The sequence below is a fragment of the Strix aluco genome, chromosome 2 (genome assembly GCF_031877795.1).
Source record: "Strix aluco isolate bStrAlu1 chromosome 2, bStrAlu1.hap1, whole genome shotgun sequence".
Lineage (NCBI taxonomy): Eukaryota > Metazoa > Chordata > Aves > Strigiformes > Strigidae > Strix > Strix aluco.
Genome location: NC_133932.1, coordinates 135885356 through 135904547, shown reverse-complemented (window position 1 = coordinate 135904547; position 19192 = coordinate 135885356). Strand labels below are relative to the sequence as shown.

Genomic DNA, 19192 nt, shown 5'->3' with positions numbered 1-19192 from the left:
TAAATGGCATCCAGTCTCCTGACAATTTTTTATTCTTCAGAGATGCAGAAGCAAGATTATTTTAGGCTTTTAAAATGGTCATGTTAACAACTGAGGTTATTTGATATTTTAATTTTTTGATGCCGGCAGGAGACTTCACGGATCAAAATACCGATTGATGCAACAAAACCCCCGGTCCATTTGAAATGATTTTAGGTCTCTGTCAGCTGTCCAATATATACAGATTTTTTCTACCTTTCATTTTTCTATCATACACGTGGAGGTCTTTAAACAACCCAGTCCTGCCCTCTGCCATTCCCCAAACCACCCACCACGAAGCTTACCTTGTGAAGCCTATGGCTTTATTGGTCTACACACATCAAATACTGGTTTCAGTGTGAATTTATATGAATTTTTATAAACTTTATAGCCAGAAAGGAATTTGTCATTTTTAATGAGAGCAGAATTGTGTGGTGAGAAGGTGAGCAATTTCTACTGATTGAAACAAAAAGCCTCTTTTTTACTGGTGGCTGGATATTATTTTTAACAATTGTTGAATACTATGAGATTAATGTTACATTGTTGGATTACATCACCTATTAGTCTTGCAATGCTTGTAAAGGAGGTTACATGCATTAATAATTAGTGTCATGAAAAGCCTGAGGTGTTTAGGAGGGGTGTTCAGTAAGAGGACAAAGTGTGGCACCTTGAATGGGAGAAGTCGGGTATGTGATAATGATGTGAAAAGAGCTGGGACCTCGGGTCTAGTCTTTGAAGAACAGAAAGGCAAATTGAAAGGCAAATTGGTTTCCTTAAACTAGCTTGAGGCTCTGCCTCTAAGTATTGCCTGGAGCCTTTATTGACCACATTTAGTCTGTAATATCTATAATTAAATATAAATGCATTGAACTATCACTCTTATGTGTACTCAAGTTTGGGTAAAAGAAAATCTTTATAAATCTCTTTGAAAGATAGTGTAATTCTAGACATTGATAATTCACATTTGTTTTGTTAAGTAGATCCTTTCTGTTTAACAGAAATCCTTTCCCTTTTTTTGAAGCTGATAGGATGTTTGGAGAATTGCTGAACATTTTAGTAACTGTTGTGGGTTAACCACGGTCAGCAGCTCAGCCCCACGCAACTGCTCGCTCACTCCCCTCTGGTGGGATGGGGGAGAGAGTTGGAAGGGTAAAAGTGTGAAAATTTGGGGGTTCAGATAGAGACAGTTTATTAGGTAAAGCAAAACAAGGAATTCATTCACTCCTTCCCATTGGCAGGCAGGTGTTTCACCATCTTCAGGAAGACAGGGCTCCATCACACATTAACAGTGGGAGGACAGGCACCGTAACTCCAAATGTCCCCCTTTCCTCCTCCTTCCCCCAGCTTTTATTGCTGAGCACGGCACTGTATGGTCTGGGCTACCCCTTGGGTCAGTTGGGGTCAGCTGTCCCCTTGGTCCCCTCCCAACCTCTCGTGCACCCCCAGCCCGCTCGCTGGCGGGGCAGCGTGAGAAACAGAAAAGGCCTTGCCACTGCGTAAGCACTGCTCGGCGTCAGCTAAAACATCCCTGAGTTACTAACACAGTCTTGGTCACAGAATCCCAGAGTCGTCTAGGTTGGAAAAGACCTTGAAGATCATCCAGTCCAACCATTAAACACAAATCCAAAATACAGCACCATACCAGCTACTACGCAAAAAATTAACGCTCTCCCAGCCCAAACCAGTACAGTAACATTTCTGCTGTTCCTTTCAATATTATTTTTTGACATTGAAATGTATGTCATAATGCTGATTGAGTCGTATGGAAAGCCTCTAAGTGTTCTTCGTGAATGACACAGATTTCTGATATAACCCTATTTGTCGGAAAGCTCTTGAAATAGTCTAAGAAAAATAAGCTCTTAAAATAATGTTTATCAAAATGTTCTTATTGCTGTTGTGTTTTACATGGTAGCTTTTGTCTTGCGTTTTAAATTTTAGAGAAGGAAAGATTAATCATTTTCTGTATCACCTCCAGCAGATTGCCTTTGGATTTTTCCCAATTGTATTCCAATTATTTCAACTAATTACCTCATCCAAAGCTTTCAGAACTTTTATGTTCAATTTGCGAGTTACCGTTGAATTTGAATAGTTAAACAGCAGCAGAAAGAAAGAAATACATTTTATGTTCTGATCGGCTTTAAAAGAAAGGCATGAATAATTGACCAGGAGTGACTTGGAGACTGTGTTGTTCTGTGTAAAATGTAATAAAGAGCCATAAAATGGTGATGATAGTATTATTTGGATGCAAAAAACCATTAATGTTTTGTTTCCTGAATTTTTTTTTCAGTGCGTGGACCAGTTGACAAGGATCCAAGCAGAATTACAAGAGACAGTAAAAGATTTAGCTAAAGGCAAAAAGAAATATTTTGAGACTGAACAGATGGCTCAAGCAGTGCGGGAGAAAGCTGATATTGAGGCCAAGTATGTTTTTATAATAGCATATGTATAAATAATTGCGTATAAAGCAGATTTGTACTTGTATTAGTTTTTACACTTGATATTATTTTGGAAGAAAGATAATTGCTTTCAATGAGCTTGTGCCAATTTTTTCTTCTTTTTCCTTATATACATTTTTGTAACCATTTCAAGCACGCTACTACCCTGATAGTACAGTGTAACTTTAGGCTGGTTTCTTTAGGAAGGAAGTTAAACTAACTGCTTTAATTTGACATTTTCAAAAGACACTGACACCCTTTTTGATATTAAAGGCTGCTTCCTTCATTTTCTCTCCACAGATCTCAAATTTGATATCAGTCCATTTGGAGGGGGAGAGGGGATGGGACACTATTTTCCATTTTTGAAGATACATTTTTGGGGCTTCAGGTTTTTATGCTCTTTGACATCCTAAAGAGGTTGATTTCCTTCCTTTCAGGAAAGCAAGTAACCCACATGTTTGGAGTTTGGCCTGTTTTATTGGGGTTTGCCTCACCCTTTTTTGTGAATTTATTTATTTATTATTTTTAGAAATTACTCAGAATTCTTCTCAGGGAATGAAAAGAAATTATGGTTTCATTAGAGAATTTTTATGTCTTTCACTTTGAGGGCTGAATGGTGAGAAGAAGAACTTTCATAAGATTACCTGCAATACCTGAAGAAAGTAAAAAAAAAAAAAAAAAAAACCCAAACAAACAAAAAAACAACCAAAAACTTGAGTTTGTGAATTTTGGGACAGATTCATACTACAGTATTGTCCAGATTAAAATAGCTATTTACTTGATTTTGTTTTCTTATTTACTTTTTAAACCACTGTCTTTCAAATAGTTAATAAAGTACTTCTCTAATTTCTCTTTTCTGAATCCAAATGTGAAATTCAGACCAGTTCTGCTTTTAAAAATATGTCTGCGTTCATGGGTACTCCTCCAGCTTCCTGGAATATAATTACTGATGATTTTGCATTAGCATTCCTTCAGATAACCAGTAGTTCAAATTTATAGCAGTTTGTGTCTGGAGGGCTAACTCAAAATCCATCAAATACCAAAATAACTTGAGTTGCAGCTGCCATCCCATTTCCCTTTTGCGATTGTATTTAAATTTTGTTCCAAAAGTTAAGCAAGCTATGCAGAACATGCAGTGAAAGTACTATTGATGTACCTCAGCATACTTTGTAATATTTTCCTTGATCCTTAAGCTTTACTTAAAACTACAAATAAAAATCGGGCATAAGAAGTTAATTAAATTAAAAATTTGCAGAAGCAAATTGCAGTGGCCTGATCATGCTGTACTTTTGTAGAAATGGTATATGACAGTAATGTCTTCTCTTAATTTCTCTTTCAGGTCCAAACTTAGTCTTTTTCAGTCAAGAATAAGCTTGCAGAAGGCAAGTGTAAAGGTGAGTATAAGAAAAACTTAACGTTTTGCTGCTAATTTTATGAGGCATATGACCAGAGTTGTCTGGAATCTAGATGACTGACATTTTGGAAGGTTTTTTGTTAGAACAAGTGATGAGACAAGAGCATTCTTTCGGCAGTCAGAGTGCAGGATTGCATATGACCAGATTTACAAGGAAATTTTTTCCAGTGGGAGTTATAACTGTTCTTTGAAGACCATATGTGAAATTACAACTGTATGAGAGAAAAATGCATTAGAAATCCCCTGACCATTAACAAAGCCATTAAGCTATTAATCCCTTAAAGTTTGGACTATATTAATACATAGATATGCATGTTAATTTACTCTTAATACATGTCTGGTCATTTAAGTCTCATTAGTACCTATCTTTTAACTTCCATTTCTTGTTGTAGTTAAAAGCACGACGATCCGAGTGTAATTCCAAGGCTATCCATGCAAGGAATGATTATCTTCTCACTTTAGCAGCTGCTAATGCACACCAAGATCGCTATTATCAAACAGATTTAGTAAACATTATGAAGGTAAGGAAATTAATTTATGTATGAAAGTTGGGAAGTGTGGAAATCTGGAAAGCAAAGCGAGTGAAGTATAAAATCTTGGGTTGATTTGTGACACCAGCGTTGAATTTTATGATATGCTGCAATAGATGAGGGTGCAGTGCAGTAGATGGATCCTTCAATAGTGTGCAGGATACTTAGTACCAATTATCAAGCCCCAAAGCTAAACAGTCACCTTTATTTTTTTAATTCACTTTTTTCTGAAAAACTCACTTGGAGATAAAGGAATCAAGTTTGTAAAACTAAGACCTGTGTTTTCCTACTGTAGTGAACCTTAAGTAAGCTGGAGATTTTTTTTAGTTCTTCATTAACATATCCCATAATTCCTTTTTTAATCCAGTTATATGCTCTGAACATTTCTTTATGGTATGATTAATGAAAATATCATCATTAAATATCTTGGTTTCAAACTATGAATTTTAGAGAATAGCAAATCAGCGCTGCTGTTCGTACATGTGGCAGCTTGCCAAGCCAAGAGTAGGTACTTGAACTCATAGGAAATGACATACTTAAAAAGTTCAAATATGATTGCTACAGGTTTTTTTTTTTAATATCATCCTAGAATTACTTAAATGTACACTATTCCAGTACCTTAGAATTAGATAGTTACAGATAAATTGTAAAAATCTGTAAAATCAGCTATTTAAAGCTAATTCACACTTTATGAGTTGCATTTCATATATTGACATTTCCAAAGTTTATTTAAATTTGCTCTCTGCAAACTATTTCCAGGTGATGCAATCAGGCATGGCAACTTTGAAGTCTGTAATTTGCATTTAAAATTGCTTTATTGAAGAACTATCACTGTATTATAACAAATCACTGTATTTTCAGCATGCTTTTGCATACTGGGGGAAAAAAATAGTGATATGAAAAGCAGGTAACTGAAGTAGAAAATGAGAGCACCAAACAAGGCCTCCAAGGGATTCTTATATGTAATTCCATTATATCCTGACTAAGTTAACCACTCCTCTGGCAATACCTGCGTGCCTCTTAGAGTAAATCACAGCCTGTGTTATAAATTCATTGCTCTGCCTGATATCTGACTTCCTGGAAAGGCTAAATCAGATCTGGGTATCTCAGAGGCAACACAGGGCTGATAGTCCTTGAGGCAGCAATCCTGTCTTTCCTCCGTGTGTATCTGTGATTGTGCTTTTCTATTAGTAGAACATGAATATTTGTGCTGACTAAATGTTTAGTACATGGAAATGGTTATAAAGTAAGTATTTCCTTCTAATACTGGAGATAAAATTATTAATCGATGCTTACATAAGATAATTCCATACTTACATGCATGATTGCCTGTCATCAGTTAATGCTCTTACTTGGAAGCATTGCCAGAAGTGAATTTAATATATTCACAACAAAACAAACAAAAAGGGCATTTGAAATAGTCAAAAAATGAGCAGATATCCCAGGTAAAATTGTGACTGGCTCTGGTGGGTAATGGCTGCTCTCGTCTCGGGGCATTGTAACGCAAACCCTGCAAAGGGATTTTTGTTTCCTCTGTATGTCTGGCTACGTTTTGTGTGTATCACAAACTAAGCACACAGTGAGCTAAGCAAGATCTTCATTTCTTTGAGTTTCCATAAACATTTCTGCCTTTTGGATGGTGTGGGCTTTCTGTACTGTGACATTAGAAACCTGCGGGTACCCCAGGAATGTGGGATTTTTTTTTTTTTTATAAGTTGCAATAAAACATCAAACTGAAACCCATTGAATCATTTTTGAAAGACGGAAAAATACAATAATGGAAAACCGAGTCATGCTGGTGCCATTTCTCTGCATGTGTGCTGCCTTCCATAGATGTTCCACACGCACGGGGTCCAGTTGCTGAAGTCACTGCTGATCTATGGTGTTTCTTTACCCAGTTACTGGGCTCCCTTTTATCCACTCCTTTCTTTTGTAGAACTTGTTTTGAATCTTTTTTCAAAGTGAACCTTTTTCTGATGTGGAAACCTCTCTGTGCAACCTATTCTTCTATCTACATAATTGTGGTTTACTGCAATCCTAAATTGCAAGTACTTTCACCGAGCCAGATTACTTTGGAAGGAAAGGACAACATTCAGGGCTCTTTTTCTGCATATCTCATTTATAGCAGTTGAATCTCCTTGTCTGGTAAACAACTGTGTTCTTAATGAAGAAGTGTGAATTCGGGGTTTTTGCATTGTTGTTCGTGAGAAAAAAGTAAGTGGGAGCACACCCACACCTCTTTGCAACAGGGTCATTCTTTGGAGCAAGGGAGGGAGTAAATCAAAGGCAAGGTCTCAAGTTGAAGTGGCTACTGAATGCATTTTAGAAGAAGTGGGGAAAAGTCCTCAGGAAGATCAAGTGTAAGGTATCACTGGGCTCCAGCTGTGTTCCTCCAAGACCTCGAATGTAAATTCAAACATGAAACTGCTGAAAATAAACAACAGTGTGTAATGTGTTGCTAAAACCCACGTCGGTGCCAACAGAAAGCAACAAGTGTGTCCCAACCTTTGAAAAGGGCTCCAGGAGGGGCCCTGTGAATTATAGATGAAGAAATCCAACTTCCCTACCAGGCAGGCTGATAAAAGAAGCGCAGTGATGGATGGAGTCAGTTCACACGCGGATAGATATGATACAGTGGGAGCAAGCCACGTGATTTTTTTGAAGAGGGAAAGTGTCCTTCAAAAAGAGATCTTGAAGGAGTCAGTAAGCCTGGGGATAAGGGTGATTCATCTGATTTAATGTCTCAAATTTGCCGGGAGCTCTCAACAAACTTCCCACTCAGTCTCTGCTTACGTAAAAGAACAACGTTGTTACAGGTAGGGCGGTGAGGGTTTTCTCATAGATTAATAACTGATGAAGAGATACAGAAGATGTGGGATTAAAGTAAATACTTGGGGTTTATAAGGGAAGGAGATTTGCTGGCAAGGTCCTGGTTTTTCTCTTACCTATCTCCTTCTGAAATGTATGTGGGAACCATGCTGTTTAAAATACTGAGAAAATGATGATTTTATTTAGCATAATGATTTAACGTCAACAATATGGAGAAGGAACTGGAGAGAGAGGTGATGATTTGAAGGTGATGAATTGTTCAGTATAAGCAAACGTAAAGTTTATGTCCAAGAGATGTAGTAAGATCTTGGCAATTTTGGTTGACTGGGCAAGAAAATAGCACACGAAATTAATGTTAAAAAGAGAAAAGCAGTCAGTTGGGGAGAAAATTGCTGCCTACAGAATAAAGAACTCTGCATAGCAATTACCATTTGTGAAAGAGATACTAGAACTGGAAAAAGGAATGAAGAATAAAGAAATGGAGACTTTGTCTATTAAATGTTTTTAATCCTTCCTCTAGGTAACATCACTATGAAGGGGGAGATATTTTGGAAGGGTATTAAAGCCCTTCCTAGGCAGCATGGTCCTTGTTTTAATAGGTTGAGTGGCAGTGTGACCCAATATATGTTACATGCTCTAATACAGTTGTAGTGTCTAAACTAAACATGTTTGTTTGTGTGTTGAGATTAACATTCTAAAAATGCGCTTTTTAATATTAGTAAGTCCTTAGGTATTCCTGTAGCAGTGGCCACCATGCTGTCTAATCCTCCATTTAGCTGCCGTTGAGCTGATGCACTTTCTTCCCTTTGAACTCTGCAGGGCTGCCCACATTTCTAAATCACATGAAGTTTCTCCTTAAACTGTTCAGATTTTCTCTGTCTTGCAGCACCTTTGGAGTTACTGCCTTCTTGCAGATACTCAGCTTCTTTTCTTGGTCTTCTCTTGACCAAGTCTCTCAAAGACCAAACTAGGCATTCTTGAAAAATTCACTTCTCATACCAGCTGCCCCATTTGAAAGCGAACTGGAAGACTGACTCCTGTAAGGAGCAAGTTGGCATTCTTGAGTGAAATCAATAGCATCTCAAACATCAGAGGACTTACTCAGTTATTTAGTGTCTACTCTTTCAGGATGAGTTCTGCAAATTGGTGATTATCTCCACCCTGTAGACGAGGTGAGATTCCTGTGACCCCACACCATCTATGTAGTGAGATACGACTCTGGTACCACTTTCATTAGTTTGCTTGAAATCAGATGCATTACCTCAGCCTTTTATCAGGGCAACTATTTCTGTATGTGGCAGACACATACATTTGAAATTATTTTCAGGCTGTTTTTCAGAGTTATTCAGTAACCTGTAGAGAAATCCTTTATCTAAATAATACTTCAGAATGTTACTTAATATAGTAACCTTCAGACTTGAAAAACAAACTACCCCACCTCCCCTGCGTTCAGAATCTCCCTACTCCTCAGCTTAAGTATCAGTTTTACAACAGAGCCATTAGAAATCATGTAGAAAGCAGAAAAAAGGTAATTTTGTTCCATTTTTAAAGGCAGATCTTGTATATCCTCTGTCTAGAACAGTTGTTTTAAATGGCATTTAGGTATAAAATGATGGCTGCTTGGTACAGCTCCTTTGGAGTGCATCAGTATGTATTTCACTGAAGAGTTGAAGCTTTCCATATTTTTCTAGTTAGGTTACCCAAAGATGATAAAAACTTCAGAAATGGAAAAAAAGTGAAGAAATTTCAGCTGATACTTGGCTATATTACTGTGTCAGAAAGTAAAACACATGCTTATTTGCAAAAGCTTCAGAGACTGTTTCTGTTTGCATCCATCATAAACAATTTCTTTGTAGGTTTTAGTTTTAATTGGGTTATTGTTTCCAGAATGAGAATTGTACTGTGTGGGTTTTGTTGGTGAGAGAGTCGTCGGTCTCTGGCTGGTTTGAAGCTGGGCTTGGCTTGGCGGGAACGCAACCAGTCTGGCCATGAAATGCTGCTTGCTGCTGGCTTTGGGTTTGAGTTGTAGTGTAGCACGCTCTGAAACCATCACGTTGGACTAGCTGTGTGTGCAGACAGCACTCGCTTTCCTAGAAAACTCAAAACTTTACTAGCTTTGATAAATAGTGGATTAAAATTCAGGTTGACTTAGCACTTAGGGATCTGGTGGAGTTGGGAACGGTCAGGGTGAGGTTCATGGTTGGACTGGAGGAGCTTCAAGGGCTTTTCCAACCTCGATGACTCTGGGATTCTGTGATTCTGTGAAAATAAATAAGCTGATTTTGCTGTCTGTTGCTATCTGTTTTCTTCTTGTATTAAATTACCTTTGATTTTAATTTGCTAAAACCTAGGTCTTATTTAGTGACATTTGATCAGAAGGTGGCAATTTGTGTGACTTTTCTTAAAAGCTTTTGTGCACGTTTAACAGAGTTGTGATTTTATAACTATGCCTTCAGTTTTATAGTGCCCAGCTGTCAAGAACTCTTTTGCTACACACGTCCTTTGACTTCTACTTAGTGAAGAGGGCAAAACACTGGTGTTTGTTATAGGATGTGTACATCAACAGTTGCATCCTGTATGCGTAATGTTAATGCAAACCTTGGCTTGCTGGCAGCCTAGACAATAGCATGTTCATCAGGGGTTTATAAGCAATAAAATCCAATAATGGTTCATACTGTCGTTAAGGGAAAGGAGGAGTGGTGATATTTTTCCCTTCTGATGCTTGTATTTCAAAGTTGACATCTTTAAGGGAAATCTGCCTTAAGATTTCAAAGTTATTTTATAGAGCTCTGTCATCAGTGGAGCTTCGTGGTTGATGCCAAAGATATGGTCACCTTTGCAGCTAAACACTTTAAGGATCCTGAATGGTATCATAGGGTATCATTAAAATTAAAAAAAAAAAGAAACCCCACCAAACCATTGGCAATCAAGTGTGATCTTAATGTTGGGGAACTGTTCAGAGATAGTGATGCATTTCTTACAAGCTGTTGGTTTATGCTGGCACAAGGTATTTGTGAGTTGTTGGGAAAGCGTAATGTATGTTGGGCTGGAGACTCCTCGGGTTACTCCGTGTTCAGAAGAAGCCAGTGTTGGTCGTGTTCCTTGTCTCTGACTCAGAAATGCTGCTGTTGTACTGTCCTGTGACAAATGAATCACAAATATACATCATGGCCTTATTTAGTTTTCTGTAACAGGCAACAAATGGACATTTTCATTGGCAGGATTTGTGGTGATGTACAGCTTCTGATAATTTTCAGTCGTTTAGAATATGTTACTTTAGTTTGCAACGTTTTTTATGCAAAGAAGAACAAATAAGTCAGTCTGCTGTGTTTGTAACTGTGAAAGCCATCGCAAACAAATGGAGATGCTTAGAAAGAAAATGCAAAATGCTTCCAGCATTTTTAAAAGAATTGAGAATTACTTCTATAGTGCCACCGTAGTTTATGAGTTACACCAGTAAATGAGAAGGAAACCCATTCTAGGTCTCCCTTTAGAAAAAATAGGAATCCCATTGCATTTTTCTGTATCTGTCCTTTTTGTCCAGAATTTACATCTGAATATAACAAAGTTGTGCCACAGACCTGAGCTCTCCATTTCAATCTCTGTAGTCAAATTAATAAAAAAAAAAAGCATAGACTAAAGCATCATAATGTTTTATTCTTTGCCAGTTTCCTGACAAGCTGCTTAGGAGCAGTTGCCATCACCTGATTGTTAAGATATAGTCTGCAAACCCTTTTAAGTGTAAGTTGTCTGCCTGGTGCTCAGGCTTCTGCGGAAGTTTAAACTGAGGTCAGGAGGAAGTGTAAGATGATGGCTGAAGTAAATTCAGGGCTGTTTTGATACCTGTCTTTTTAGAAACTTTATTATGACTGCATTTCATTTTTTACTGCTCTACTGAACTCCTCTGTAAGTTCCTCTCATGAACCACCTCTATGACTTTATAAAGCAACTTATAAAGAGGAAATGTTGATCTGAAAAAAAAAAAAAAAGGTGTCATGAACATTTTAAATAATTCTTGGATTATTTTTAGTAGAAAGAGAGAACTAAAACTCAAATTGATTTCAAAGTCTAGACTTCTGTAAATGACATGAGCATCAGCTCAGCAGTTTATTCCATTACAGCCTGTGGCAGGTGGTGCACGTGTGTGCATGCGAGTCATGGGGCTCAGGACTGGCTCGTTTGAGCTTCACACGAACCAAGGTCTTTGACACAACATAAAATATTTTAATAAAGTATTTTATTTTGTTTCTGTGGTATGTTTTCTGTTGCTCTCAAGGGTTTCCCTTCTGATGCTTGTATTTCAAAGTTGAAATCTTTAAGGAAAATCTGCCTTAAGATTTCAAAGTTATTTTATAGAGCTCTGTCATCAGTGGAGCTTCGTGGTTGATGCCAAAGATATGGTCACCTTTGCAGCTAAACACTTTAAGGATCCTGAATGGTATCATAGGGTATCATTAAAATTAAAAAAAATAAGAAACCCCACCAAACCATTGGCAATCAAGTGTGATCTTAATGTTGGGGAACTGTTTACAGATAGGGATGCATTTCTTACAAGCAATGAGGTAGCAGGTATTTCTAAATGAAGCACTCTGCATTTTTTTAAAAATCAACTTCATCCCATACCTAGTGAGGTCTTTGGTGGCTGAGGACTGCGTCGGAGGAATAGTGTCGAAAGCTGTGCTTTGCTATTTTTTTGTCTTTGTGGTTTCAGTAAGGTTTTTTTGTGTTGTTGTAAGTATCAGTCATCTTTCCTGTTTTTTCTGTACTTTCCAGTTTGCTTGACATGAGGAAGTGCAGTTGTATAATTTGGCTCTTGTTCTTGATCAGAGTTCTTGTGGTGATATGGCAGGTTTAAATAGAGATTTCATGTTATGTAATTTCCCTGAAACAGATTTTTACTTACGCGTGGGTGACGATACTGAGACATGTTACAGCCTTGCTTTTTCAATTTGAGAGATGAGTTTTGAAAATCACAGCTGATGTGTACCGTTTTCACATCCTTGCCTGTTGTTAAGCACTGTCTTAAAGGGTTCTGACAGAGGAAGAGATCTGTCTGCCTTCTGAGGAATGAGCTGGCAGTCATGAGGATTAACGTGAGTAATGGTTGAGCTGTTGCAAGGGAACAGCGAGAGTGAGTGTAGTACCTGGAGCACATGTTAAAGAAGGAGATGCCGAGAAAACTGAGCTTGCTGAGCCTAAGGAAAGAAAGGGAGATGTTAAGAGCCTTAATGATCTACAACTGCCTAGTGGGGGGTGTATGGAGAAGGCTGAGCCAGGCTTTTTTTTTTTTTGGAAGTGGTGTCATGGTGGGAGGCAGACAAATTGAAACCCAGGAAGTTCTGATTAAATAGGAAAATGTTTTGCCATGAAGGTGGTCAGACAGAAACAGGGGCTCGGGAAGGGGAGGAACACCATACCTTGGAGACATTCAGAACTTGACTGGACACAGCCTTGAGCAACCTGATCTGTTTGGCCCTGCTCTGAGCAGAGGTTGGACTGATATGTCCCTTTCAACCTAAATTATTCTGTGATTCCATGAAAACATTTTCTGTTAAGAAGATTCTGCTTGGGAACCCCTAACTTCTAGTTTCTTGATTTTTTTTCTGCCATTAATTGGAGTAACTTCATGAGCCAACAGTGTTAGGTGATGTTTTGATGAACCCTGTTTTTTCTTTTTTAGCATTGTTGGGAGTTTTTGAAGCTGAGTTGACATCTGTGTTTTCAGCATAGTCATGCACCACTTTCACTGAGCACTTTTAATGATCATTTAAAACAAATGTAAATTTGTTTTAAACATTACATTGTTCCAAACATTACTTGCACAAATGAGACTCTCATGAAGCTGGCAGTGTTTATAAAAATGACCCAAGATGGAGGACTTGGTGGTTTTCAGTTAATAATTTGATTTATGCCCAGAAATTAATAGGATGTGTATGGCAAATGGTTCTTTCCTCTGGTGACTCTTATGTGGCTTGAAAAGTAAGTTGACATGTTAGCTGAAGGTCTTAAATTGTCTCAGGAATGTTCTCCTAGCAGTGGTTGGCCACTGTGTGTCCTGTATAAATAAAAGGTTAACGTTTGCGTGAGTCGTACTTCTGTAGACTCCAGAGCAAGCAGAACCAATATTATCACTGTAAGAAATCATTTTACGTAGGCATTATTGTTTTATGCTTTGTCGAATGATTTAGAAGCACCCAGGGAATTACTTTTCCAAAATGGAGATTCTGTCCTAAATGAAAAAATAGCATTAAGATAAAATAATTTAGAAGTCACTAGAGGTTTCCATGTTCTTCTATAAATCTCTTTTATTAATTCAGTACTAGCTATTCTTTTAAGATCCTGGAATACTCCCTTTAAAATGTAGAGGGAATTTATGTAAGTGAAAGAACTATTGTTTTACTTTCTGTTCTTGTCAGCTGCAAGCCACAAATATTTTGTAATTACAATTAAGCCAGGCATAGATTGCATTATCTACAGTATCAGATGGGCACAGTAACTTTGCTTTATAAACGGTCGATGAGTGTGCGTTGCTTTCTCGTGTTCGTTCCTGTGAATGGAGGATGAGTGAAGGGAGGCAGTTGCCCAACACATGATACGAGTGTTCCAGAAGATGCTCATTGTAGGCTTCACAATAGCTGATACCACGCTGTTTTCCCTTCCAGGGGCATCAGTCTTTGTGCATACGTGCACATAAAACCTTGGGGAAATTAATGCCTTTAATAAGGCCCTGTTTGCAGTGTGATTATGCATCCACGTTAATTGTTGAATAATTAATACAAAATTGTGCTCTCTTTTTAGGCTTTTTCTTAAATGCTCATGTATCACTCTTCCCAGTTGATACCCAAGTGCTGCTTTGGAGAGCTTTAGCTCCTTCATAGTCTATTGAATACATGCTAACAGTTTTGAGCATTTATATTCCAGCTGACTGTGAGTAAACACTTACAGAGAAGTGAAAAGAGGCTTCCCACCAGAAAGACAACCACTTCTGGTGGTAATTTTGGCAAAATCACAAGCAAGGGAAGTTCAGATGGCCTTACAGTAAGTGGTACTGCCAGCACTAGCTGTGGTAGCATCTAACATTCTCGGTTTCAAGTCATACCCTGCAGGATCACGTTGCTCATCACACAGCCTTCCCAAGCTAACTCGAGACAAAAGAGTGGGTCTGAATCACAACTACTTCTGTTGTTCAGATGAAAAACTGAGCGATGGTCACATTTGCCTGATGATACTTGGCTCTGTCTCACCTCGTGTTTTAACCACAAATCCATTCCTTCTTTAAGCATTTGGTCCAAAAAGTCTGTTTATTTCCAAGGGGCTAAGTATTTATTCCTCCATGGGTGGGAAGTGTATAGTGTAAAGACAGAGCATAGCAAAGACTAATATATAAATGAAGGCAACTTGGTTATCTTAAAACAATAATCATTTTTCATGGGGTAATAAAACTATTTCTCGATAATGCTTCTGGCTTGTCAGCGAGTTTTCCTTTGGCATTTTGACAGCAATAACTTTAGAAAAAGGTTGATTGCGAAAAAATGTAGTGTGATTTTACAGATGCTCATGAAAGGTATTTCCTGTATAGGAGGTTATGCAGGAGAAGCCAGGGATGTATTTCTATGAGAAAGTTAACAGGAGGCTGGTATTGTGGGTGCAGTGAGACTTGGCAAGGAATAAAGAGAAATAATCAGTGCTGAAGGTTGAATGCAATGCAGTAGAACAAGGAAAATGACTGGAAAGCCAAAAAAATTCAAAATCACTGTTAGGAAGAGGGCACAAGAAAAGCAGTGTAAGGGTTAAGATGGGGAAGGAGGTACTTAACAGGAATCCAGGCGGTCTTGTTGAGCAATCTAGTTTGAGGAGGTAACAGAAAACTTTAATTTTTTTTTTGACTTTTAAAGATTTTATGTAGAAACTGTTTAGGATTTGGATCAGGCTTCAAGATTTTTCTGTCAAATGTCATAAAACTACCCATTTTGAACAGGAAATGAAACTTTGCCATCTTGTTTCAAAGCCACGCTGTAATACAATAAGAACAGTTCCCAAAATACTTTGCTCTGCCAGAAAGCAGCCTGCATGCCTTCGAGTCGCTCTGTAGCTAGCGCGGAGAAATAACCAAACTCAGGAAGCACCTGGCGGGCTCTGGTTGAGAGGCAGGTGGGGCTACAGTGAAAAGTTTTAACTAGAAACATGCGATATTCCTGTTTTAGAAGTCATGGAGTCAGACATCCCGGACAGATCATTCACGGGGTTTTGTTTGGTTGGGGTTTTTGTTTTTAGCAACTCCAGATTCACTTGAAGAATTGAAGATGCAAAGGAAGAAATACTTTTTTTTTTTTAATTCTAACATTTTTATCTGCTATTACTTATAGCCACGCAGTGTTTCAGTGACTTACCTGGAGTTTACATGTATTTATATTGAAACTGTGAAAAACGTACTGTTTTTAAAATTGAGTGCGTGTGCACAAGTTTTGTCCTGTTAAATGGGAAACTAACTATATACGTTATTGAAACAGTGGGCTAATAATGTGCATAACTTGAATGGCAGTCTGTAGGACTTAACATCTATATGGGAAACGAGCAGTCCTGGGCCCCCAGAGTGGTTATTTAGGACCAAAGTGATAATGGAGGTATTGAAAACATTCCCATGCTCCGCTGGATGATTCAAAGTGAAATCCAAAGGTTTCCGTGAATAACTGCTGCTTCATCAAAAATGAAATATCTAGTTGTCTTGCTAGATACTTAATTTTGATGAAACTTAGCCAGTATAGGTTACAAATTGAAAGTGGTTGTCTCAACGTATTGGAGCTAGTGGCAAAGATGAGCTGGTTTTAATCCTCTAGCAAAGTCTCTAGGAATGGTAGAAAAAATTTTAAAAGTGTTTGAAGCACAGTCTTGCAATACATTTTGTTGTCTTCAAGAAACACAGAAAGTGGTTTAGAAGAAGGCAAAACATGTTATAATGACCATCTTTTGATGGAGACTGTGGGGACTGATGCAGTGTCTTGTACATCAACGGCAGGAGAAAACATTTCTGAGTGACTTAACTGATGAAAGAGGTAGAGGAATTACAGAATCACAGAATCCCAGAATCATCGAGGTTGGAAAAGCCCTTGAAGATCCTCCAGTCCAACCATGAACCTCACCCTGACCGTTCCCAACTCCACCAGACCCCTCAGCGCTGGGTCAGCCCGACTCTTCAACCCCTCCAGGGATGGGGACTCCCCCCCTGCCCTGGGCAGCCCATTCCAACGCCCAACAACCCCTTCTGCAAAGAAATCCTTCCTAAGAGCCAGTCTGACCCTGCCCTGGCGCAGCTTGAGGCCATTCCCTCTTGTCCTGGCGCTGGTTCCTTGGCTCAAGAGACTCATCCCCCCTCTCTGCACCCTCCTTTCAGGGAGTTGGAGAGGGCCATGAGGTCTCCCCTCAGCCTCCTCTTCTCCAGACTAAACCCCCCCAGTTCCCTCAGCCGCTCCTTGTACGACACGTGCTCCAGACCCTGCACCAGCTTTGTTGCCCTTCTCTGGACACGCTCGAGTAAATTACAAGGAGATAAGACTCAAAGTAGCACAAGCCAAATAAGTGTAAGATGGAAAATGTCACACTGAATTTGAAGCATAATTAAATCCTAAAAAGAGTTATTGGAAAAATGGCTTCTAATCTATTAATTTTTTGCGTCTTGATGTCACCCTGGAGGGAGGCAAACCCGGTAAGAATTTTTACAGAACTGAGAAGGTTTACATAGGGTACGGCTGTCAAATTGAGATGCTTTTTATCGTTTCAGCTTCAAAGGCTTTGCTTCGCTGTTTCACCGTAAGTCCATTTGGTGACAGTGGAGGTGTTTACTAGTATGGGTGGATGGAGGTGAGGAGTTGGTCATCAGTTGTCGTAGCCTGAACAGTGGCTTTTAAGCTGTATTTTTGGCACAATCTTTAGAAAACTTTCTTGCCTTGGGATCCCTTCCTGCAGCTGAATTCTGGGCTTGTGCTTGTGAGCCTTTAGGGTGCTGTGGCTTGCAGTGCACGCTCAAAAGGCAACACACAGCATCGAGTTTCGGCTTCTTTTGAGAGGTCGGTAAATAGCTCAGGGCTCCGTCAGCACTGAATGGGGTGTGCAACTGGTATCGAAAGAGCAAACTGTTCCTTCACTGTAAGCTGCTCTGAAAGGAAATGAACAGAACTGATCCATGCGCCATTGGAATTAGGCCACAGAAGGGCATTAGGAGGCAAGAAATTCCTATTTAGCATTTACAAATTGCTAGGGAGATAATTGATTGGAAAGCTGGCCAAAAAGCTCGGTCAAGGGTGGAGGAGGAGGGGGAATCCTGCAATATGATTTGTCTGTCTACCTGCTAATTTTCATACAGAAAAAAAAAAAAAAATCCCATCTGTTCAAGTTGTCATCTCTGCTAAAAAGGCTTTACAGCTAGGATAAACCCCCTTGGCGTGGAAGAGGAGGAAATATTCCCTACCAGGAGATTCATTAGATCCATAATGCCGGATGACTGACTAGCTGGAACAGTGTAGTCCAGCTGAACGAGGATATTATTTTGTAATGTTTTACAAATTATTGAAGCACTAAGGTAACTGCTCATAGAATTTGAATACTAATTAAAAGAAGTAATGTCTCTCTGGTATGCCCAGTGTTGCTCACGGTTAATGGGAAGAACCTGTTCGGTGCAGCTGGTTCATCAAAACCCCGTCTGCTGTGTGTGCACTTGCATCCCCCTCAGCAGCAGCATCGTCCAGAAGCATCGAGCAGCACCCTTCAATTAGTACCTTTCTAAAATCTTAATGGATTTCAAAAACTTCAGGGAAGTTGAAATGCTTAGGTTCAAGGGCTTTCATCTCACAAAGTTATGAGAGCTGAAAATGATCTAAAGATACTGGAAGAAAATTTGTTGGAAAGAATCATGAGAATATCCTGATTTTTGGGTGCCTAAATTTATTTGGAGAAGCTGCTTTTGATGGAAGTATAAAACCAGGTATGTGGAGAAATCAGGTTTCTAGTTCAAGCTAAAGAATATTAGAAATAAAATTTTTAGACTACTCCTAGTAATCAAATTGTTCAGTGTTTTGTATTAGACCTTAGATATAATGATTTAATTTAATAAATGAGATTTCAATTTAATAAAAGAGAAATTTAAAAAGATAGAGTCCTAAGAAGAAGGTTGACAAAAAGAAGGTGACAAATCTGAGTGAGACATCTTTTTTCTAAGTAAAATCATCACAAGTGTTTGTGATTGTGTGGTATACCCAAATAATTTCACAAGTTTTAATAGTTAACCCACTTCTGTCATGCTTTGCTCTTCTCAATGGGCATTCATTCAGTTGGATCATTATAGTGTATTTTTATGATATGCATATGTGATTTCAGGTACAATGTCTCTATTTAAATTCTGTGTATTGACATTCACATTTAGCACAGACCCTGCTATCTAGTTGCGTCTAGAAGCTTCATTTCAAATTTAAAAGGGGATATCAGAGACGGTGTTCATTGAATTAACTTTGGTGAAAGTCTCAATTTATTTATTAGCAAAGACTAGGTATTAAAAATAACCTTGTATCAAAGAAATCTCAAGCCTACCAGATTCTTGGGACTTCTCTTCCTGTGTGATTTAAACATTGCTCTATTCTGACCATATAATGTCATTAGGACATCTGAGCAGTATTATTGTGAAATTAAGCCGTTTTTAAGAAGGTTTGAGCAGTAATCAGAGAGTGTGCAGCACTGTTGAAATAAGTTTGAAAAGAAGCTTACTTCAATGCAATTATTTTCATCAAATGATGAGAGTAAGATCTATTTAGGTGTTTCCAATCAGGCCACGCTTAAGAAGTGATTTAATTAAGAGATAGTTTAACACCACCGGATCCTATTTTGTTCACTTTTCTGCTGATTTTTGTTACCCATCACCATCATGTATCAAATAGTAAAACCTTATAAAACACTGTCAGCTTCTGGAGACAATGGTA

The 19192-nt window shown here is 38.5% G+C and overlaps 1 protein-coding gene across 2 annotated transcripts in view; it reads left to right on the top strand.

The window, feature by feature from the left end:
• FCHSD2 (FCH and double SH3 domains 2) overlaps window positions 1–19192 on the top strand; it is a 167244-nt gene that overhangs the window by 92734 nt on the left and 55318 nt on the right. For both annotated transcript variants that reach the window (XM_074816522.1, XM_074816521.1), the window contains exons 6-8: window positions 2306–2439; window positions 3793–3847; window positions 4260–4388. In XM_074816522.1, coding sequence (XP_074672623.1) covers window positions 2306–2439; window positions 3793–3847; window positions 4260–4388 — 318 coding nt within the window. The remainder of the gene's footprint in view (window positions 1–2305; window positions 2440–3792; window positions 3848–4259; window positions 4389–19192) is intronic.